Genomic DNA, 25,179 nt, shown 5'->3' on the forward strand with positions numbered 1-25,179 from the left:
GTGGCGAAGGAGACAAGGCCTGGCCCCTGGCTGTAGTTTTGGTGGCTGGCTCGGCCACAGTGCTCGGTTCTGTCGTGCTGCTGGTTCTGTCCAAGAAAAAGCGGTGGCAGCCAGGCCGCTCCTCCCCAGGTGAGCTGTGCAGGGAAGTACGTACAGTTTTAAAAATGAATAAATGCATGCGAGCAGAGTTCAATTATATCCATTTTCAAACTCTGGATATCAGACTGTGGGGCTTAATCCCTTTATGCCGCTCTAGTATCCCTAATTCTGACTAAAAATGGCCTAATTATTTTTTAAGGACCCATTTGTCAACATTTTTTACTTCCTATGCCAGAATAAACTCACTTTTGCTTGCATTGCTCCACGGATTGTGTGCTGTCATCTACGAGACCACTCGTAAGAAGCCAGCTCGTTCAGAGCATTGCAGGAAAATAATTAGTTGAGCTTGTCCTTGGCTGTGTTTAACAAACATGCATGTACGAACCCAGCTTGACTGTGGCACAGAACATCAGGACCAGCAATGACTTGTGCTCGAAATGAGCGAGCTCCGATGCCCAGTGTATCCATCTGGTTGACAAACTCCCACCTTGTCTAGATTCTTATACATGGGGCCGCAGTTTGGTAAACTGCATCTGTTACAGCATCACAAGTGAACAAATTTGATATCTGAGTTTACAGTGTACGGGATATTTTTACATTGTTTGCAAGGGTTTTGTAGATGTGCTGCTCACAAGGTAGTGGTATTCAGAGCGGCATATAATACAGTGGAACCTCATTGATACAACCTCATTTCGTACAATTTCCCAGCATCGTTTGCAGTTTAGAACAAAAAAAAAATGGCGCAATACAGTTATGCTACAGTTATGCTTCTTTTTTACCAGTTAACCCTTAGGGTCATAGACATGAGTACAGTTAAGCCTTGATACATCGAAATTGAACCTTTTATACAAATGAATACAGTCGCCGATGGATTTTGCTTACACGAAAGGGGCTGCGAAAATTTTCAAATGAACGAGCAGTATGGAAAAAGAAATTTGAATGAGGAAGAAATTCAATATGTTGAATTTGAGATTGGTGTCGAAAGGTAGTTACATGCCGTGTCGAAGGTATTTTTGCATGGGTGGTATGACTCGAAGCCAGCCATGCTTTTGCGTCCACTCAGCCCCCTTGAATGATAGTGTTGGCAACAGTGGTATGACTCTGTCATGAAAAGTGCCGGCAGCGGCGAGTGAATGCTTCAAGATTATGCAACCTCCAGTACTGAGCGCGTGGGAACACAGCTCACACGATGCCACGCCTTCTCAGCACTTCTCAGCTTACCTCTAAAACAGGGCGTGCAGGCTGTGTGTGCGGTCACATGTCAACCTGCCCCCCCCTCCCATTTCTCTCCCCTTTCCCCTTGCTTGTGCTACAAGACAGTGCTCATAAAGCCACCATCCTTCTAGGCTCAGCCTCACACACTTTCACTCCCATCTAAAGCATACAGCACACAGAGCACGATAAGATCTTATTGCACATGGACTTTATGTGAAGTATGATGCTGCTCTTCTTTGGTGGTTGCGGCACATGATATGAGAGGTGTGTTCGCAAGCAGTCACATGTAATTAAACTGTTTGAACATCAGCATCCACCAAAATTTCTATTTATTGTCTTGGTGCTCCTTCGTGGTGACACTAAAATTTCGCTATATTGAAATTGTGTGTAAACACACTTTGTTATATTGTGGTTCTAAATAGATCATGCTCTATGGACAAAAATCTTATCAAGAATTATTTTCTATTGAAGTTTGTTATATCGAGGTGCATTTCGAGAGTAGAAATTTCAATCAAGGTAGATGTCAACAGTAGGTTTCCGCTTCACTTTCCATATGCGTGTCTGGCTTAAAACTTTTTTCATATTACTGGGGGTCGATTCACCGCTTATGATCGCGGTGTGTTGAACCAACGCCTCCTTTAAAAAGATGCCTGCCGAGTGCGCCAAAAACCTGCTGCCCTTACCTTTCCCCCTTTCCACTTGAGGTGGTAGCTAGCAATCTTTGCGGTGGTCGGTTGCAACACATGCGCACATCACCGCATGGCAGCGCGGCCGCCACTACCGCCGTGCCACCACCCCACCCCACCCCCCTTGGCGGAGATAGAAAAGTAGGTGGCGCCATCTCTTGGGGGGGGACAACCGACCGCAACTCAAGGCACCACGGCTACAATGGGTAAGCGAGCGACGTCGCAGGCATCTTTCTAGAGGAGGCGTTGGTTGAACAATGAAATAGCAGGTCAACAAAGTTCTCTAAGCAGGTCCGCTGACAGGCCGACCTCGCAGGGGTGTCTGCGTAGGCAGGTGTTTAGTGTGTTGCAACACCACATACTCAAGTACACAAGGGTTGGACGCTCCCACGTTTAGCTGTGTGCGACTTAGCCGTGCCTGGGGAAAAGGGGATCCTGGGAGTTGAGACGATGCTGAGTGCTTGGGCCTTTAAGGCCCCTCGGCAGAAGCAAAATGCCCCTTTGACCTCGGCTTCGTGTAGATGGCACCCTCGGATTGACCCACCAGGGGGAAATCGGTAATTGCCTTTCTCGTCTCTGTCTCCCTCCAATGTTCATCTTTCTCTCGCTTTCCATATTTCCTGTCTTCTTTTCACTTATTAATTCCGAATTTCCTGGTGGCAAGAGTTAACCGTGTGTAATATATCCAGTCTTGGGTATGTATATATATATTAATTTTTAGCTGCGGTATTCTCTTTAGCTGCGTCTTCAGGTATTATTTCAACCTTGTAGCGTCCCTTTGTTAGGCTCAGTAGTGGGTGGCCTCCATTGCCGCCGAACTTCCCAAGGATTTCATGGCAAACGCTTTTCTCCCCTTCAAGATCACCCTCTGAAAAGAGGGTGCACCGAAGCAACATTCCAGTTCTTTTTGAAGCAAAACAATCAGACCTTCCCAAAATACGACGTCCTTCACAGTGGAGGCCACACAATTTGCCTCTTGCGATGCATTGTGGCGCCATCGTGCATTGGCTAGAGAAACAATTTGGCAGGCGCCGCGACAGCCACCCCACGCTAGACTCGTGACCCGACAAGCAGCGTGTGAGACAAGACCGAAACAATGTGTGCGTGCCGTCATATTTTGTGATCGACAGCTAGTGATCGAGCCCGCTGGTGAATGCTTTAACCCGGAGGTTTCTTCAGCGTGACGAATGGCTGGAAGAAGAGCTTCGGCAGCGTTTTACAAGCTCATCCTATGCCTGAAACCGCTGCACCTGTGGCGTAAAGTGAATAACTAATAAAACAGTATGAGCATGCACAAAAAAGCATGACTCGAATGGGGCATGAGGTGTAGTTCTTAGGGCGAATATCACGTTTCACCGCTGCATGTCTTGCTTTATGGTGTGCCATGTGCTAGGCATCCATACATACACAGGCAGTGGGGAGGCCAGCAGAATGCTAAGTTGCATGTTATTTACCCACATAAAGTGTGTGTACATCTACAAAAATGCCAAAAGAATGGTCAGAATGACCAAAATCAGTGATACCCCCTGTTTCTGGGATGCCTGTCTTCCTCTTAGACCGCGCCGCGGTACGAACATAGCGGCCGACCGTGTCGTTCTTTTTTTAACTGATGTGTGTACACAAACAGCGTCGGTATTCTCATGTAGTAGGGACGGCAAAGAACACAGTAGCAATACTGTGAATGACGAAACTAACTTTTATTGGCCAAACCTGTGCCCACAAAAACAGGCAACATTTAAAGCACAACGATAGCGGCGTACACAGTCGGCGATCACCGAAAATCTGGTCTGTCTGTCAAGCATGGTCAAGCGTGTCGGCTTTTATACACGAGCCATCGAACGTTCGAAAGTAATCGCTGGTGCCCGCGAGCCTTCCAGAAACCTCTACACCATTTGCGGCGTGCATATATGAAGTCAGATTACACAAGGTTCGGAGACGATGACAGTGGATAGAATGATCTATAACATTCGAGAAACTTCCATTACGTGCGGGGGCGTCCCACGCTGAACAATAACATTTGTTTGACGGTGAAAAGCGGTCACCCAAAAAAGATAAACAAGTACACGTGTTAGTATCAAGTCCTGATGTCTGGGTGACAGTGAAAGCGCCCCTGAAATGTGTCAGTTACACAGTAACACGCGCTACTTGACTCCAGAAGATGCCGCACAGGAAAATGAGCCTTAGTGCATACCGTACCACATCCCGATTCGCTAAACGAACATAAAAGCCTTCTGCAAGTAAATATTACTTGCTGCTGACAAGAATGATGAAACAATAATTAGCAACGATTGCTAACTAGCGCTATCAGCTACTTCCACGATGCACACTGTTTCTCACGTCAGCCCGGAAGTGCAGGTGAGCTTGGCTCCGACAGATAACTACGGCGACATCACGAGCATTCGCGGAGCATTTATAAAGCTGCAAGTGTGAACGGTGTGAAGTTGCGAAATGATGGCATTCTAGCGACGGACGCACAGAGACCATAGGAAAAAAAAAACCACTTTTCACTCAACAAGGTCGCGCGAGCTTAGAGATCGTTTGCCTTGCTAGCTCAAACATACATTTGCGTCTTTGTGGAGATTATTCGTATGAGTCAACAATGACAAAAGCAGAGAGGTAAACTGCACATGCCAATACATACCTGTCACAAAGTGCAGCCCTAATCCAGGCTTCACGGCGCTGTCGATCGCGTTTTACCGGTGGAAATTGGAAAATCCACATTGCCCTGCTGGAATGGTCACGGGAGTTGCAACCGTAAACGAGACACAACAGTGGCATCGTGCCCAATTTCGATAGCAATAATGTTCAAAAGGCATTCCATGCATGCAGCAGCGAGAATGGCAAGGCTGACAAGTGAGTGAAGGAACTTTATTGGAGTTCTGGCGAGGACGCAAACTCGACGCTCACCCAGCTATTTCCACATTGGGACTGGCAGGTCTAGCCCACCGGCCTGGTCACGGACAGCTAGGATTTGCTTGTCTAGAGTAGGGCTACGCAAACACGAGCGGGGCCACGCAGAAGCGAGTCCCGCTCCTCCTCGCTGAACTTGGGGTATTTTGGCCCTCACTCCCGGAGCATATGTGCTAGAGCGGAGGCCTGCCCGCTGGACGGGCAGGCGTCGTCACGATATACATCATGGTAAACCGTGTAGAACGGTAAGACACGGATATGTGCCAGTCTATAAGAGTGTAAGAGAAACGGCTGGCGCCCTATTTTACTGGCAAGTGCAGCGCCTGCCACGGCCGTACTCCACTCACTTGGAGGAGAGCCGAGTTTGGCCGCATGCCCGTGCGCCTGCCAAATTGCTTCGGCCCTCAGCCGTTAGGGCGCTGCACATGCGCAGTTTGGCATCGCAAAAGGCGGATTGTTAAAAGGTTGTCACCTTTCCTAGTATCCAAACACCTAGAAAACACGATTGGACCTGAGTACAAAGCCTCAAAGATGGCAAGCAGAGACCTCCTCCTGGAACTGTCAAAGAAAGACCAGCTTGAAAAGCTCACTGAACTCACCAGTATCAGTGACATTAATGTGACAATCTCTGCACATTGCTCGCTCAACACAAGCAGGGGAGTAATATCTGAAGATTTCCTGAACCTTAGCGACGAAAAGCTTCTTGAAGGTTTCCAAGAGCAAAACGTCATTAAGATACACAGAATAACACTCCAGCAAAATGACCAACAGATCCCCACAAAACACGCAATACTCACTTTTGGTACGAGTACTGTGCCCAGTTCACTTGACGTAGGATATTTGAAAATCAACGTGACACCGTACATACCGAACCTGAGGCGATGCTTCAAGTGCCAGAGGTTCGGCCATGCATCACAGTCATGTAGAGGCAAAGAAACATGTGCAAAGTGCAGTGCCAACGACCACCTGTCTGAAAACTGTAACGCTCCCCCACGCTGTGTAAACTGCAAAAGGGATCATCCAGCATATTCACAATCATGTCCCTCTTGGAAGAAGGAGAAGGAGGTGATTGCCCTCACAGTAAAAGAGAAGACCTCATTTTTCGAAACGAGGAAGAGGCTTTCATTCTTACCTCAAACAAGTTATGCCAATGTGGCGCGGCAGGGGCCAGTACCACATTCGTCTCGGGAGTCTACAGGAGTCACAGTCAGTGGTCCCATAGCAATTCCATCCACACCCTTGGTGGCAGCAGCTAGTGCTGCTCCACCATCATCCAAGACGGTCCAAGACACATGTCTCGGCGCCTGGCTCTCGACCATACAGTGCCTTGGAGAAGGCGATGGAGGTCGATCCCTAAACCCCGGCGTCATTGACACCAAAGGAACAGCATTCTTCTGAGTGCACTAAAAAGAACGAGCTCCTTGTAACTGTGCCGAAAAGGGCGCAGGTAACCTGAATGGTTATTGTCCATCAAACTTGTATTGTTCCCTATCGCATGTCACCTTTAATTTTTAAGTTCACACACATCAGTACATTTGTAATTTCATAACCATGGCTTTCATTGTACACTGGAATAGCAGAGGTCTCATACACAATATAGGTGACATCAAAGACATCATCAACATATTTTCGCCAGTTGTAGTATGTCTTCAGGAAACGAATATCGGTCTAAAAATATAGTCAGATTCTCAAAGGTTTCACTGTTGTCCGAAGGAACCGCGAATGTTTGAGCCATTTGTCAGGAGGAGCCGCTATAGTCATGCAGGGCAACCTTCCTACCTGAAATGTCTAATTGAATACATATTTCGAGGCCGTAGCCGTCACCATTCTGTCTCACAATACCACCACCATTTGCTCACTGTATATTCCACCTCACACCCATTTTACTACTAAACACTTAGAAAATTTAAAGGGACACTAAAGGTTACTATTAAGTCAACGTGGACTGTTGAAATACCATCCCAGAAACCTCGAAACGCTTGTTTCGTGCCAAGGAGAGACTTATTTTAAGAGAAAATGCGTTCTGAAGCGTCCGCGTACCTCTAGCGCAGTTCAAATCGCCCGCCCTCCGATCGAGGAGAACTGACATCATGGTCTCATAGTGACGTTGCGCCATCGGTGAGTAGAACGACGTCCGCAGACGGCGCTACGGCTTTTCTGCGCAAAACGCGAACGCGCGGCCAGAAACAGAGCCAAGACAGAGCCGACAGCAGAGCGAAAGCGGGAGTATGGTGGCTAGCGGAAGGAGAAACGAATTACGTCCCACGTTACGTCCCACGGCACACGGAGAGTCCGTTTTCGTTAAACTATAGGCTGCAGCGAGCTCGCAGCGTGGTCGGCGTGGTCTATGAGAAGCGACGAGCCTTTTCGCACTCGCAACAGGGCATAAAAATGTGCGAATCGACGCAAAACTCGGCCTAGAAACGTGCTTCGCCACAGCCAGGGCTCAATACGACCCAAGCTGGCACGACCCAGATGTCGTTTCCCGCACCGCCACCAGGCGCCGCTACTATACCTCACACTCCAGCGCAAGACGCCCATAAGCTGGTACTTCATTCTATGACGCTAACTTCGACGCTCGTCGCAATGGACCCTGACACCGACAGATTGGCTCGCGATGGTGGGCTCAACTTCAGCGATTTGAGCACCGACGAGCGCGACCTGCTTCTGAGGGCTCGCACTGCCGGCGTCGTTGCGTACTACGACGGCGGCCTCGACACCGGCTCTCCGGAGCGGGAAAGCAACGAGGGCTTCCCACGACATCACATGGACGTGGCATTCTCGCTGCTTGTTCCAAATGAAAGTTTCGCGAGCAGAACCCTCACAGCACGACGCGATAACGAAACTACTGAAACTCCAAAGCGTGCGCGGCGCAGAGTCGAGCGAAAACGAAACCTTTCGAACACCCATATTACTGAAGGGTAATGTCAAAATGTTATTTTTTCCTAGAATCGAATAGACGTAGACAAGTAGCATTTTTTCCGGCTTATAATCGAATGAAATGATATTTTTAATACGAGTAGTTGAGTATTAGTAACACAAATTATGAGGAGACCTTTCGTCATCGGGCTAGTACCGGAATGTCGCTGGGGGGTCTCAAATCGTGTCATGCATTTACCTCAATTTCTCGGTTACTAAAGCTCTGTTCGCGATTATATTGACGCCTTAGACGTTCTAGAACATTGCTCTACCACTTTAACTTGAGTTTCTGGTAACCTTTAGTGTCCCTTTAACAGATCAATTGTAAGAGCCATTTGTTTTAGTAGGGGATTTTAATGCTCATTGTACTCTTTGGAGCAGCGTCAAACCTGACCAAAGAGAGCAACTTGTTGAAGATTTGATTCTGTCCAATGATATGTGCTTTTTAAATTCAGGTGCACCGACCTACTTTTCACCAATTTCCCGCACTTGTTTAGATTTAGCTTTTTGCTTGCCATCTCTTTTAATGATGTTAAATGGGAAGACCTCGACACGTCATATGACAGTGATCACTTACCCGCAGCCATCAAACTCTTATTATCACCACTGCTCAGGTCTCAACCAGAGACTGGCAGTATTTCAAATAAAGTAAATAAAATCACCATCAGCCTTAGTCACTTGGCCATGCCGGTGGAAATTACAGCTCGCTGACTGGTCAGTTTTTATGGAGAATGCGAAACTGAAATTCACTGAGGTCATAATCTCAGCTGCAGAAAAGGCGATACCGCTGTCATCCGGTATTGTGCACAAAAAGCTAAATCCCTGGTGGACAAATGAGTGTACTGAAGCTAAAAAAGAACAAAATAAGGCCTGGGGAATCCTAGGGAGGTACCCCACCTATAGCAACCTTTTAAACTTTAAAACAGGCCAAGAACAAAGCACGATTTATTTGAAGACAGGCAGAGAAATCATCATGGCAAAAACACATATCTTCAGTTAATAGTACAGTCGCATCAAAACAAATGTGGGACCAGGCGAGGAAATTTAAAGGAGAGTACTCATTGTACATAATACCACTACTTATATGTCCAGGCATACAAGCAATACTACAAGACTAGGCCAACTTATTAGGCGAACACTTCTACAACATCTCCAGCTCAGCAAACTACTCAAATATATTGTTCAAATATAAAGAGTCAGCGGAGAAACAGGGACTGCCTACCACTGGGGCTTCAAATGAATTGTATAATAACCTCCTCACAATACAGGAATTGAACAGAGTTTTCTCTGCCGGTAAAAAAACAGGAACAGGTCTTGACCGTATCCACTACACAATGCTGGCACACCTATCTCAAGCATCAGTATTGGGGTCGAGCTCCACCACTGGAAAAGCTGGCGCCACGATCGGCATGACGTGGCACGAGAGATCACATGGACACAGCGGCCGTGTCGGCTGCTTCGGAAGCGCTGAAGCGAGCTGAAAACGAAAGTTTAAAGTCTCACCTGCGCTGCGGTTCTGATTAAGTGGTGAGGCTCTCCCGCCTTAGGTGCAGGGTGTCTACCAACCGGGAAAACCGGGAATTCTCAGGGACTTTGAGTAGTCTGGAAAAACTCAGGGAAAACTCAGGGAATTTGTGCTTCTATCATGGAAAATTAGCTGTAATTTTATTGAAAGGGTCGAAATTCGCGGTAATGCTGGCTCGTGTAACAGACAGGAATTGTAATTTATCGTCCTTGACGCCCTGTTGTCGGCTGGAGGAGTTACCAGTGTACAGTCAAAGTCCGACTTTCCGGAGTCCCAATAATTTGGACGGCTTCGCGGCCCCACCACGTACCCCATAGAGTCAATGTATCAGAACGTCTGAAATTTCGGACGCAAGAACTCTTCGCCGTCCGATTTTCCGGTCATTTTACCGTGTCCGCATGTGCGAAACGGCATTAGTCAAAGCCACCACTTCTGCCATTTTGATTACCTCGCCGCCTTGAACCGGCGCTCTCGCATGCAGATCCACTGGCAGCCGTAGCCATCACTGTGGCAACGCTAGGCCTAGCTGCTTCGATGTTCGCTATGAAGCTTCTTGCCGTTGGGTGTCGTGTTTTTTATTGAAAGAATTCGCTGCTGTCAGCAATAGCACGTACTCTGCCTTTGTGGTCCTCGCGATTGGCTTAGAAGCTTCGTAAGCACGGGGTGTTTTATAATGCCAGTTCCCGAAAGTCAGCTTCGCCTCTCTACAGAAATCTTATTGGTGAAGCGTACGGAAAAGTATTGCAGTGAAGCATAACAAGCGAGGGAAGGGGCTATTGCTATGGGAAACAGCATGTATTCCTTAATTATACACGCATGCACCCGGTATTTCCTGTCACAGTGCGAGCACCAATATACCTAATACGTGTACCGACAAACCTTCAGAGCATGTTCAAATGTGCATGTTGCGGTTTGAGACCTTAACGGCAGTAAATGACATTCATTTATTTTTTCCAACTGGCCGATTTTTCAGCCATTTTCGCGGCCCCTAGCGAGTTCGAAAGATTGGATGTGGACTGTGCACCTGACCAAGAAGGTGCTTCGAATGGTCCGTGGGGCGAACGAATGGTGGAAGGAGGACAAGAACAGAAAGGACCTACACATTGAGGAATGAATGGGAAAGGAAGCGTGCTGCTGCTGTTTTGAAGGAGCTTGAGCTCAGCAAAACAAAGTGTTGGCTGCTTCCGAGATGCAGGTGTCCCTCATCCAAACCAAAATAAACTCTTTAACGCAGTGAAACAAAACACTGAGGCGTCATGCGCGGACTGAGAGTATGTCAGGACAGTTGAGGTTGACTTACGAGCTGTTGAGAGGGAATCTCAATTGTGACAACGTTCGGGCCTCATACCAGTGAGCTTGCTATCAGTTGAAAGAAATAGCTCATATTCGAAAATATTTGCTTCCTTATGCATCTCCTTTTTATTCGTATTTGAAAATGTCCAAGTCGATTTGCATTTTTATTCGAAGACTTTATTTGCTGTGCATTTTGCTAACACCTCCCTTCTATTCTCTTTTTGAATAACATAAACACTACTGCTTGGTATTCAAATTCGACTAAGTCGGTTTCTTTTTTAATCTTTTCCGTATGCTTACTAGAAAGCGACAGCATTGGACGATATGGTTTCAGCCCGTCTTGACATAAAAAATAGTTCCGCGTCACTCAGGGAATCTTGCAAAGGCACTTAGGGAAAACCTGGAAAACTCAGGGAATTTGAAAATGCCAACTTGGTAGACACGCTGAGGTGTCTGCTTGACAACATTTGAAATTACTATAATAGGTAGTGGCTGCCTTTAGAGGTGTGCAGCATAGTAGGCTACTGCTCTGTGCCGCAGTTCAGGACGTACGCAACGGAGCCTGGTGTCAGCCTTATTCACACATAGTCCCAGGACAAGAAGCTGCATGAAGCTTGGCTCGTGAAACCTAGAACCGGCAAACAGCCATTGGTTACAACTCGTGTATGCAGCAAGTGCATACGTAAGGAATATTTCTGCATCAGAACAGCAAGTTGGGCCAGTTGGTTGGATTCATGGTAAGGGTTGTAACAGCGCACCCAAGACAAGGGCAACAGAAGGAATAAAACGACGGCACAGCGCTGACTCTCAAGTGATTTTTATTGAAGATATGTCTAACACATATATATCGGAGCCATTTGATAACCATGACATGCACAAGATACAGATATGCGTCGAGGCAACTGTGACAAACTGACACATAATCAAAATTGACATAGGTAATGCAGTTCCTTGTTATAAAGAGTGATAGACGGTTCACTGATACACGCTTTGTCCCTAATCTTTATATTGTGAGCTTCGGCGATTTCCCTTGTCAATTGGCTTGCGTGCTTAAAAATGACACTAGTTTTTTTTAAATTCAGGGCGACAACCGCACGACTTGCAATGCTCCGGGAGATGAATTGGTGCAACGCCTTGAAGAGGTAGCTCATGCTCCCGAAGTCGAACATTCACACATCGCTTCGTACTCTCGACCACAAGATAATGGAATGTCATAGACAACCTGCTTAGCACAATTGATGTATCTGTTCACATGTTTGACAGTGCATTTTCCCTTCACTTGCTTTTCCTTCAGCAAATTATCAAGTAACGGGCATATGCGACCTATCTTATGTTTCGTAGAAAAACGAACATCAATGTTGTACCTTGAACCAACATTCTTAAGCTCATGCGCTAGCTTGTGTACATATGGTACAACTGCGTTTTTTCTTTCTTTTTTTTCTAATTTAGTTTGAATACCTTGGTCATTTATGCTGTTGACGCCGTGAACCATACTTTGACTCACAGATGAAATGATCGCTTCGGGGTAACCAGTGTCCAGTAAACAAGTTACCTGATCGGAAAAAGCAGCCTTCGTCATATGAAAACACAGGAGGGGTGGCAAGGACGTGCTTATGCCCTTAGTTCACTATCTGTGTGAGAAGAAGTTTTATGGGTTAGTAGCAGACAAAGAAGGGCATTTCGTTGTCGTGAATTCTGATGTTTATTCACAAAAGTCTGAGGATGCAATTGGGAAAAATTTCAAAGGTGTAAAGGTTAAGGCTGCGAAAGTCAAGCAGCAAGCACTAACCTTGTTGGAAGCAATGAATTTGCAATGTTTAGCGGCCAGCGTAAAGAAAGCAAAAACTCTGGAGCTACAAGTTTTCTTTATGGTGAAATCGCACAAGGATGACATGCCGTTCTGGACCATAGTCCCGGAAAAGGACAGCTGGCAGTTATGTGTGTTGCGATTTCTACAAAGGAATCTTGGGAGCTTGAAAATAGTTCATCCTTTCCGGATAGCCAATTCAGATAGTGTGTGAAAGTACCTGAAAGACAGTTTGCTGAACATTCGGTGTGCCTTCAGTGTAGATGTAGAAAACCTATATTACTCCCTTCCACATGGCCAGGTTATGAAATGTGTTAAAGACTGCATAGTGCGAGACAATGACGAACAAGCCTTCATCAATGGTTGCGGTATCTCAGTAGAATCCTTTCTTGAACTCCTTTCCTTTTACTTGAGATCTACCTTTGTTTCATAGAAAGAGGGGGTCTGTTATGCAAAATAGAAGTGAGGCGTGCAGACAGGACACAAGAGTAGAGAAGTGGACAACACGAACGCCGACTATCAACTGAAGGGAGCACTGAGGCGAAAAAAGAAAGAAGACACAAAACTCATCTGCGCACGCTCAGGAATGGTAACACCACGTGTCAATCGAGTACCCGTGCCGGTCTACGTGAGAGATAACTGTTAAGGAACTTAATCTCTTCCTTATGTAAAGTAATCGAAGGCTGACTCACGCACGCACTTCCACCATTATAGATATGCCACGCCTCTACCATAAGACGCGCATCTTCGTTCTTATGCCTGTACAATATCGCGCATTCATCTAACTCTGGCGTGCAGTTACAATCTCGGCAATGTAGCGAAAGATTAGAAGGCGATCCACCGGTTAACGACCTTTTATGTTCCATTAGCCTCTGATTGATACACCGTCCCGTTTGCCCTACGTAGAACTGGCCACAGCTAGGGGGAATTTTATAAACCACACCCATACGACAGTCAGTAAAACTGTTGTTCTTATTGTGCTTCACTGGACAATATCTGTTCGTTTTTTGCCTTTTACCCACTTCTTTTTATTCTGTATGGCAGCGCATATCTTACCTAGCTTATTGGGAGCAGTGAAAGCAACATTAACGTCATATCTACTAGCAACTTTTTTAAGCCTGTGCGACACTGAATAAATATACGGAATAGCCACTACTCTTTTTTTGCTATTACTGCTTTCTGTAATCACGTCCGTCCCTCTCAAAACCGACTTCTTCAGGCGCTCAGCCACAGTGGCCACCGCTACACTAGGATAACCTGCTTATAATAGGCGCCGGACCTGCGCATTAAAGCTGGTGCTCATTTTGTGCATGCAGGATCTTGTGAGGAAAGACTTAAGACACGACATGGCAATTCCGTTTTTTTACTAATTTAGAATGCTTGGATTGAAAGTTTAGCAACGGCTTCGAAGATCTTGGGGAGTACTGCCAACAAACATGATTTTGTTCGAAGATCAAGGGAATGTCAAGAAACTGAATTACGCGTTGCTGAGGAAATTCCTTGGTAAACTTTAATCCTCCCCCATAAAGTTTAAATTGCTCACTTACTAAGGTAGCAGCGGAATCTAATTCTTCCCTATTGCAGAAAATCAGGATATCATCAACGTAACGAAATATCTTGATAACGCTATCACCTAATGCTTTCTCTAAGTAGTTGTCAACCTTACTCAGGTAAATGTTGCTAAGAATAGGGGCAACCTTTGAGCCAATACAAATGCCTGATTTCTGCAGAAAAACGCCATCTGTCCACCCAATCAGCGTCGACTTCAAGTACATTGAAAGAATTTCTAGAAAAGCTCCCGTGGAAACACCGCATCTGTCAATAAAAGCCGACTCTTGCACTTGTTCTTTATTGCACTCAGTTGCAGAATTTAGCAACCCGTCATGCGGCAAGGAATAATACAGGTCTTCGATATCCATACTAAAAGCTGTACACTCACCAGGATTTTCCTCTCTCAAATACTGAACTAGTGCCTGAGAATTACGTAGACAAAAGGGGTCTGAAAAAACTAGTGAAGCTAGGCAGTTCTGTAGGTAACTAGCGACACAGACCTGCCACGTCCCTTTGTCTGACACTATAGCACGAAAAGGAATTTCTTGTTTATGGGTCTTGGCCGAGAAAAATAGTTTTAAGGTGAGGGATTTAGCTTTCTTAACATTACAGATAAGCCTGTCAAGATTATGTCTTGACAAGAGGTCAACCGCACGTTGCTTAACTACAGAAGGCTTGAGTTTTACTGGCTGCAAATTCTTTTCTATGGCTGAAATCGCTTTTTCTGAAAACATGTCATCTGGCATAATTACGAAATAACCTTCCTTGTCAGATATTACTGGTCTAAGTTTATGCTCCACAAGGTAATCAACTAACGGTCGGACAGGGTCAGGTGTCTTAAAATGAGAATTTGATTGTTTAATGCTAGCAATGCAATCCGAAATACAGCGTGAGCGTTCTTCTTCCGGGACGAACCTGGTTATGCAGCGCGGTATGCTTAAAACGTCAACGGGTTTTATGTTAGGCTTAAAACAGTGCTTAGGACCTAAAGCAAGGGTTCTTCTATGGTTATCACTTACGATGGCGTCTCCAAGAACCAGTACATTATTTGACGGTGAATTATTAGAAAGGTGTTTCCTCTTACTTTGTTGAAGCTCCGGAAGTTTCATCCTCCATAGGAAGTCCGCATGTTGCACGGCTAACTTGTTCCAATCAGCGTAGGGGCGGTTCCAATGGCAACCGTCTCCCAGGGCCGCGCAGCGGACCCTTGGACACTCCTGTTAGAACCTAACTTGGCGCCATGATTCAGCGGAAAGAATAGCTCCAATCCTCCTGGCATGCCCAGTTGATGGTTGAAGAAAGCCGCACATCATTTGAACTTCCAATGGGACGACGCGATTACGACTAAACCACGACATGGTTCTAGCGTGGAACATACATATCGCAATTAAGGAAGCTAACGAAGCAGGATTGTGCAGATAAGTAGGGGAACATGGAAAAGGGCTCAGAGTACTAGAAATGAAGCTTAGAACGACAGAAAGCTGAGCTAGTTGGTAAGGATTCATTATGCAAAATAGAAGTGAGGCGTGCAGACAGGATACAAGAAGTGGACAACATGAACGCCAACTATCAACTGAAGGGAGCACTGAGGCGAAAAAAGAAAGAAGTGTGGGGGTTCCACCCTGCGTGCGGCTAGGGCTGAAGGCGAGCTCCGGATCTAGCCTCATGCAGTCGCTTTGTGGTACTCCCAACCCGTAGCGCGGGAATCGCGGCTACGCCGGGTTCAGACGAATAAGGCAACCAGCGGTCTCAACGGTAACAACGTTTATTGCTATTAGCAATAGCGAACACTCGCAGAGGGACGTCCTCTCAGTAAAAGTAGTAAAAGGCTTGCCTCGTTGTCTGGGTGGGTCAGACAAACGAGGTCACTCACGGGATGCGGCAGGTGCTGTGCAGGCGGTCCAAGGCGTCGGCGTCCCAAGAGGGAGAGTCTCTCCCGGTAGCGCTCTTTTATGCCTTTTTACCTTTTTGCGAGGGGAAGTCCTCCTCGCCCGCCGGATACGTTTCCCTTTCCCGTGAGCCGCGCAGGAGAAGAGGAGTACGCGCGTCATCAGAGCGACGAAGAGAGGGAGGGCGCGTAGTGCCTCTCTCCCCTGTCTGCGCCGGCGCGACCCGTCGCCACGTGCGACGTAGTGCCTCTCTCCCCTGTCTACGCCGGCGCGACCCGTCGCCACGTGCGAACGGGTTGCCGCGGGTACGCGGGAGGAAATGGAGGCGAGTGCTCCCCACAGAAGACACAAAACTCATCTGCGCATGCTCAGGAATGATAACACCACGTGTCAATTGGGTACACGTGCCGGTCTACGTGAGAGATAACTGTTAAGGCACTTAATCTCTTCCTTATGTAAATCTCTTCCTTATGTACTCCCCAAAATCTTCAAAGCCGTTGCTAAACTTTCAGTCCAAGCATTCTAAATTAGTAAAAAACGGAATTGCCATGTCGTGCCTTAAGTCTTCCCTCACAAGATCCTGCATGCACAAAATGAGCACCAGTTTTAATGCGCAGGTCCGGCGCCTATTAGAAGCAAGTTATCCTAGTGTAGCGGTGGCCACTGTGGCTGAGCGCCTAAAGAAGTCAGTTTCGAGAGGGACGGACATGATTACAGAAAGCAGTAATGGCAAAAAAAGAGTAGTGGCTTTTCCGTATATTCATTCAGTGTCGCACAGGCTTAAAGAAGTTGCTAGTAGATATGATGTTAATGTTGCTTTCACTGCTCCCAATAAGCTAGGTAAGATATGCACTGCCGTACAGAATAAAAAGGAGCGGGTAAAGGGCAAAAAACGAACAGATATTTGTCCAGTGAAGCACAATAATAACAACAGTTTTACTGACTGTCGTATGGGTGTGGTTTATAAAATTCCCCTTAGCTGTGGCCAGTTCTACGTAGGGCAAACGGGACGGTGAATCAATCGGAGGCTAATGGAACATGAAAGGTCGTTAACCGGTGGATCGCCTTCTAATCTTTCGCTACATTGCCGAGATTGTAACTGCACGCCAGAGTTAGATGAATGCGCGATATTGTACAGGCATAAGAATGAAGATGCGCGTCTTATGGTAGAGGCGTGGCATATCTATAATGGTGGAAGTGCGTGTGTGAGTCAGCCTTCGATTACTTTACATAAGGAAGAGATTAAGTGCCTTAACAGTTATCTCTCACTTAGACCAGCACGTGTACCCGATTGACACGTGGTGTTACCATTCCTGATCATGCGCAGATGAGTTCTTTGTATTCTTTCTTTTTTCGCCTCAGTGCTCCCTTCAGTTGATAGTCGGCGTTCGTGTTGTCCACTTCTCTACTCTTGTGTCCTCTCTGCACACCTCACTTCTATTTTGCATAATGAATCCTTACCAACTAGCTCAGATTTCTGTCGTTCTGAGGGAGTCTGTGTATACAAAAATCGGGGGTATGCATTGTCTTGTGCGTAGCTCCTATCATCAGTGACATTTTTCTAGGTTATATTGATAGGCAATTAGAGGGCCACCTTGCTAAACTTTCCAATAGGGTTTTTCGCTATGTTGATGATTTCATTATATTTTTTACCAATGACATTCACGCCGAGGGTGTTGATGAAATTTTAACGTTATTCAGGCAGCACGGCACGGGCCTTGATTTTACTTTCGAAGTCCCTAAGGACCATCAACTGCAGTTTCTTGACCTGAGAATAATTTTTGGTAAAAATCATGTGTGCTGGAAATATGGTCCCAGGTCGGTTAAGCCCATTTTGAACTATAAATCCGGTCATTCCAAAGTAGTGAAATGGGCTATAGCGAAGTCTATCCTGAATGCTGCATTAAAAAAGTTGTGTTTTCATATGAAGAAGGCTGCTTTTTCCGATCAGGTAACTCGTTTACTGGACGCTGGCTACCCCGAAGCGATCATTTCATCTGTGAGTGAAATTATGGTTCACGGCATCAACAGCATAAATGACCAAGGTATTCAAACTAAATTAGAAGAAAAAAGAAAAAACGCAGTTGTACCGTATGTACACAAGCTAGCGCACGGACTTAAGAACGTTGGTTCAAGGTACAACATTGATGTTCGTTTTTCTGTGAAACATAAGATAGGTCGCATATGCCCATTACTTGATAATTTGCTGAAGGAAAAGCAAGGGAAGGGAAAATGCACCGTCAAACATGTGAACAGATACATCAATTGTGCTAAGCAGGTTGTTTATGCCATTCCATTATCTTGTGCTTGAGAGTATGTGGGACAAACGAAGCGATGTGTGAATGTTCGACTTCGGGAGCATGAGCTATCTCTTCAAGGGGTTGCGCCAATTCATCTCCCGGAGCATTGCAAGTTGTGCGGTTGTCACCCTGAATTTAAAAAATCTAGTGTCATTTTTAAACACGCAAGCCAATTGACAAGGGAAATCGCCGAAGCTCACAATATAAAGATTAGGGACAAAGCGTGTATCAGTGAACCGTCTATCACTCTTTATAACGAGGAACTGCATTACCTATGTCAATTTTGATTATGTGTCAGTTTGTCACAGTTGCCTCGACGCATATCTGTATCTTGTGCATGTCATGGTTATCAAATGGCTCCTGTTTATTATATATGTTAGACATATCTTCAATAAAGATCAGTTGAGAGTCAGCACTGTGTCGTCGTTTTATTCCTTTCGTTGTCCTTGTCTTGGGTGCGCTGTTACAACCCCTACCATGAGTATTTCTGTTACGGCGCCGGGACTGCGCAATGTTTGGCGAGTAGCAGAAAACACGGACTGTGACATTCTCCCACGCTCCCTGCCTCGATAATGTCACGACGGTTTGGTCTATGAACCTGTTGATGCTAGGCACTGGCGAGTTTACTGGAATGGAAATGGAGTGGTAAGAAACACATTAAACAAAGGCATGGCATATGGTCATGTTTGTGTTATGAATTAACGCACTGGATTACGAAAAAGCAGCAGCGCGGAATCACCTGCTGAGTGCATACAGTGCGATGCAACTTTAGAAATAATATTGAAACGTCCAAGAGTTTAGCAGAAAAAAAAAATTATTGAATCGTCGCGACAGCATATCACAGTCGCTGCGTTGGCGTCAAAGTCCCTTGTTAAAATGAAATTGTTTTTGAACAGCTCTGATAACGTCCATGCAACAATGGTTGCTTGTGGACTGTCAAATGCTCATATTCTGCGGCCTAAAGCTCACAGGACGCTACGAAAACGCTGCAAACGAAAATGCAGACGCGCAGTTGGTCACCGCGAATCTGTGCGATCACTGCATGCATTGAGGCTTCGTTCTGTTATGTGCCATTTGGTTATACAGACCGCCCACTATAAGAACATATTTCACATAGTTTGCGCTCAGCGATTGCCTACCTTTCATGCAAGCAGGTTCGGGAGACTCCATCGCGGCGACTGCGCGCAGTGGCTTTCACTGTACGTATTCGGTAAAGATATGGCCTCTGTAAACGATTCTGTGCTTTCAGTTTGCCCAAGATATTGATTTCAACAGTAATAACGTTTTCTCGTTTTGAGAGTACTTGATGCACAGGAGGGCTACCGTGTGGTGTTTTTATTAAGTGCCGTAGGCCAAACCTATGAGGAGCGTGCCGCGTGATCCCTCATACTACGCAAGGGAGGCGCTTCGGGCAGGTGGTGACTCCGTAAGTCCTCGCCTCCAATAGGCACTTCTTAAATTTTTCAACACAATATGGGAGTCTGGGCCTACAGATTGGAAAAATGCAGTAGTAGTGCCTTTTCTAAAAGATGGTAAACGTGCAACATCCCCAAGCAGCTACATACCCATTGCGCTACAAGTTGTCTAGCTAACTCATATGACAGCATTATAAACATAAGACTCGCATTCATCCTTAAATAAAGAAGCCTAATAGACATGCACCAGTGTAAATACAAAAATGGCTGCTCCACTACTGACCATATCATCCGACTAGAACATGAACTACGTGACGTGTTTCTACACAAATAACACTGTCTTGCATGTTTCTTCGATTTAGGAAAAGCATATGATACCACGTGGTGATAGGGAATTTTGAGAGACCCATCTGACTTGTAAATTTGTGACAGAATGCTAAACTGTCTATCTGATCATAGAACATTTCAGGTACGTCATGGCTCAATACTTTCACACGAATTTACACAAGAAAATGGCACTTCACAAGGTTGCATTCTGAGCATGACACTCTTCATAGTAAAAATGAACTCTATTAATAAAATCATCCCATCCTCTGTTATGCACTCAATATACAGTCGAACCCACTCATAACAGTACCGGTTTTAACAATATGTTGGTTATAACAATGAGAAGCTGCTGCACTGTCAACTTTTGTATGTTTTGCATGGTGATATAACCCATTTACTACCATGCCCCGATGCCGTATTATCGGTTATAATGATGAAGCCTGGCTGCTCAGTGTCCGAGCCGAAGGGTAGTGAAATGCGAAATCCTTGAAAAGAAAAAAATGAAAAATTCGAGCCACTGCACGATGGCTCGCTGCTTGAACGGCCGCCGCGCGCTCATTTTTCAGCCTTCTCCGCCCACCTCTCTCCTGTCGCCCTTCCACCCCTCCGAATATGAATGTGCTGTGCCCATATCTCTATGCCACATCACCCTCCGAAACACGAATGAACCGCGCCAACTGCGTTGCTGGCATCTTGCTCGTTGGCTCCTCATTCAGCTTAGTTCTGCAAACAGCCCCGTGTTCGTCTTTTGCATCGAAAACATTTGTAACCATGTGGTTTCTCAGCCTCTTTTGACTTGCTGCCGAAATGGAAGATGACTGCCCTGCCTGCTGATAATCGGCAATGCACGACGTTGCCGGTGAAAAGAAAGTGCATGGCTATAGATTGAAAACTAAGTGCTTTTAACCGATGAGATGATCGTCATGAACGTGCTTGCATCGAATAGCGACGGCGACGATGGCAGCGATGACGCGGTAGGGCAGGCCGCCTCAACGTCGCGCTCACAGGAGGCCCGGCAGATGATTCAGTCTCTCCGGGGCTTCGCATTTGCGAGGAACCTTCCGCTGCACTACGTGAAGCACCTGGATACCTCGGAGAAGGATGTTGACAAGGCTGACGGACATTGGGTTTTCTCGAGCAATGCAGTGCGACGTACATGGTGAGACGCTTGTGGCGATCTCGTCTCAGCGTTTCTTCTGGATTTCTCAAGCTGACAGGCTGCTGCGGCAACCCCCTCGCATTTTTTAAAAGGCCCCTTTTGGGCCCACCAAAGCGCTGCCTCGGCAGTGCTCGCATATAGCTTGCCACCCATGACCCCCGTTTACAGTTATAGCAGTGCCATTCTTTAACGTCGACAGCCGCGGCTTTTTACACATGATTGGAGCGCCAAGGAAGCAGTTAAACGAGTAAGCACAATCAGCAGCCGGATGGAGGGAGGTGGTGGGGATATAGTGGGGAAGGGCACTGGCCTCTCCGCCATTATAGTTTGCTTAAACCAGCCCTGCAATCCCCCTATTTTGATTTTTTTCATGCAACTCAGTTTCAACAATTATCGGTTATAACAATGGAATTTTATAACAGTGAATTGTTATAAGTGGTTTCGACTGTATGTCGACAATTTGCAAGTGGTTTGCTGCGCCTCAAATCTACCCACCTGCGAAAGACAACTACAAATAATGATAAATAATCTCACACAATGGCCTGACAGAGATGGTTTCCGCTTTTCAACCCACAAAATTGTTGCAGTTCTGTTTTCCCAGAAGTGAGGGTTTCACTGCAATCCAGTTCTCACATTGGATGGTACAACGCTGCCGATCAAAGAAGACTACATATATTTAGGCGTAACTTTTGACACAAAACTGAACTTGCTGGACCACATTAACACAACTAAAATTAAAAGCAAATAAAACCCTAAATATCCTTTATTAAGGAGTTATCGCACTTGCACTGGGGATCTGACCAAACATGTCTACTATATATATATACCGGTCCCTTGTACGTAGCATTCTCGACTACGGTAGTGTAGCTTATGGTGCAGCTATGCAGTCCTACATTAAGCGACTTGATCCAGTCCATAATCGGTCTACGATTGGCGAGCGATGCCTACAGAACATTGCCTGTCAATGTTTATACGTCGACTGCAATGAGCCTTCCTTACAGGACCGTAGGGCACTACTTACACTTTCCGATGTACTGAGAATTCATTAACCACCACAACATATATGCTACAACATTGTAACACAGTGCAAATCATGCGTACACTGCATGAACAAACCGAACATGATCCGGCCACTTATCCTAGGCACAAGGAATATTTTCAGACCTATGAAATTCCTCATGAGGTCCTGCAGGTTGCTGAGAGGCCACGAACAATGGCCCCATGGTGCGATTCTACACATTATGTGACTGGACACTAACTCATCTAAAGAAAAAAGACAGCCCACAAGAACATATTGCTACGGAACAGGTTTACAATGACGAAGAGGCGAGCAGTGAGAAGACGACGACGGCGATTAGAGGCTAGCACGGGGTGTTGCCTCTTGGCCAAGTGCAGCATATTCCCTTGTAAGTATACTCGTATATAGCTTTTTGTCTGCATCTTCCTACGTAACATATCTGGTGGAGGTGGACAATTCCTATACCTCGTCACGGAGCTTCGCAGTGGACGGTACGTCGAGCCTTCCTTCATGGCTCCCGGCGACGGCAACTCGACTCCGCCGGCTCCGACACCTGCTGCCACTTCGACGACCTACATCATTCTTCGTCGCAACTGATTACGCCACCCGATGTGCTATCATGCACGCTCTCCCTACCAGTTGTGCCACTGACGTCGCGGACTTTCTCTTGCGTGACATTATCTTACTTCATGGCGCCCCGCGACAGCTGCTTACTGACCGTGGTCGTAACTTCCTCTCAAAAGTTATCGCCGACATTGTGCGTTCGTGCTCCACTCAACACAAGCTGACTACCTCATACCATCCTCAAATCAATGGCCTAACAGAGCGGTTAAACCGTACTCTTACCAATATGCTGTCCAAGTACGTTTCCAAGGACCACCACGACTGGGACATTGCCCTTCCTTACATCACATTTGCGTACAATTCTTCCCAGCACGACACCGCCGGATTTTCTCCATTTTACCTACTGTACAGTCGCGAACCGACCTTGCCCCTTGACACGGCACTTCCTCCTGCTGCGATCTCAACAAGCGAGTATGCGCGTGACACCATCGCCCTCGCCGACCATGCACGCAAGCTTGCCCGTGCTCGACTGACGGCGTTGCAAACCGCTCAGCAGCGTCAGTACAACGCCCGCCACCGTGACGTACAGTTTTTGCCTGGTGCGCTCGTGCTCCTGTGGTCGCCCTCTCGTCACGTCGGACTTTCAGAAAAGCTCCTTTCGCGATACACAGGGCCCTACCGCGTGCTGCGCCAGGTGACACCTGTGACGTATGAAATTGCTCCTGTGTGTTCAACCTCGTCCTCTACTCTGGCATCTAGTGATGTCTTGCACGTCAGTAGGCTCAAGGCCTACTACACTGCTTCCGAGTCCGGCCTGTAGTCGCTCCGGGATGGTGCTTTTGCCGCCGGGGGTAGTGCTACGGAACAGTATTTACAATGATGAAGAGGCGAGCAGTGAGAAGACGACGACGACGATTAGAGGCTAGCGCAGGCTGTTGGCTCTTGGCCAAGTGCGGCGTATTCCCTTGTAAATATACTCATATATAGCTTTTCGTCTACGTCTTCATACGTAACAATATCATGCAAGAGTTCTGTGTCATTCAAGACAAATGTGAAAATCGTGTAGAATTTTATACAGATGGTTCTAAAACACAAAAATACGTGGGTATCGAAACTGTAACAAAAAATTGAGAAAATAGCATTCGAATAAATGATTTTGCTTCAGTCTTTACTGTCAAAGTTTATGTGATATGGACGGCAGTTAAAAAAATTACCGCCAACAAATAGAAGAATGCTATCATTTATACTGACTCTTTAAGTGCACTTAGACCTCTAAACTTAAACTCCACCTGTGAACCTCTGCTTAGCGATATCCTAAACATGGTGGCCTATAATAAATACGGAAGAACCATATGATTCTGCTGGGTCCCCAAGCCATATTGGGATACCAGGGAATGAAGTAGCAGGTATATGCACGTCCGTGGCAGCGCACAAAGGCGTAACGCACACAACACTTCCATACAAAGGCAGTATTCAAGCGATTTGTAAGGCCCTGCTATCAAAGTGGTAACTAGAATGGGATTCTTGTACAAATAACAAGTTACACGCAACGAAATCTCTTGGCAAATGGAAGTCGTGCAGTCACCAGCAACGCTTCTATGAGGTGATCCTATGTCATCATTGAATTGGGCATTCACACATGACGCACAATTTTCTACCTCGGAAAAGAAAACCTGCCAACCTGCGAGAAGTGCCATGAACCGACAGTAATGCGCACTATTATGACATGTCCACATATTGAAATGCAGAGACGGAAGATTTTACAGAATCTCTATAACGTACACATACCTTTACCCCTTGCCTCAATATTGGGAGATGATCCGCTAGTGTCTTTCACTGACTTGTTGAACTTTTTCGATGAAGCTGGCTTTTTGCAGACTTTAAAGTAACGCAGCATTCGCTGCCTTAACATTTGATTTTTTTAATATATTGTGGCTGGCGCAGCATGGCCTTAGTCGCTTTTCAGCTTTTAAACCTGAAATAAATGACAGGCTGAACAGGTGAGTGTTCTGATTACAGTATCGGTGCACCAGTTGTCGTGGCAACTGGTGCCCCAATAGCTTTGGAACGAGTGACATTCGGGTTGTTGCGCGCAGCTTGTAAGGCTACAAGTCACACAGCCATCTGCACATTTCGCTGCAGTTGGGGAAATAAAGGCTCGCTCATTGTTTGCTGTTAATTCTATCGTTCAAACAGCATCGCTTAGAACAAGGTAAACAGATACTCTACCAAACACATCGCACTTCACCCCGTGGGAAAAACAAGTTTCCAGGTATCGCCGTATGAGCCTGGGAACTAAGAGGAGGCGATTGCAAGTTCTGTGTGCACTTCAAAAACCTTTCCGCAGTCAATTGTGGACAAAATTAAGCTCCCATGAAATTTCTGGAATCTTTCTTTATCTGCTATTCTCCTGGATACAATGGCACAATAGCCTAACCTACTGGCTAGCTGGCAGCTGTCATGATGCGCCGTACGTGTACAGCACTTTCTTTGTTTCTTTTT

General features: G+C 46.2%; 1 protein-coding gene and 1 long non-coding RNA gene across 5 annotated transcripts in view; one reads left to right on the plus strand and one right to left on the minus strand.

Annotated features, from left to right (window-relative positions):
* LOC142588517 (uncharacterized) lies at positions 1–25,172 on the minus strand. Its single transcript, XR_012829724.1, has 2 exons — positions 24,907–25,172; positions 1–134 (listed from the first exon to the last, which is right to left on the minus strand). It is a non-coding gene; the product is annotated as an uncharacterized LOC142588517 (long non-coding RNA).
* The window catches only part of LOC142588516 (uncharacterized), an 87,089-nt gene that overhangs the window by 42,354 nt on the left and 19,556 nt on the right, over positions 1–25,179 (plus strand). For all 4 annotated transcript variants that reach the window (XM_075700333.1, XM_075700336.1, XM_075700335.1 and 1 more), the window contains one exon: positions 1–129. In XM_075700333.1, coding sequence (XP_075556448.1) covers positions 1–129 — 129 coding nt within the window. The remainder of the gene's footprint in view (positions 130–25,179) is intronic.

The sequence above is a fragment of the Dermacentor variabilis genome, chromosome 7 (genome assembly GCF_050947875.1).
Source record: "Dermacentor variabilis isolate Ectoservices chromosome 7, ASM5094787v1, whole genome shotgun sequence".
Taxonomy (NCBI): domain Eukaryota; kingdom Metazoa; phylum Arthropoda; class Arachnida; order Ixodida; family Ixodidae; genus Dermacentor; species Dermacentor variabilis.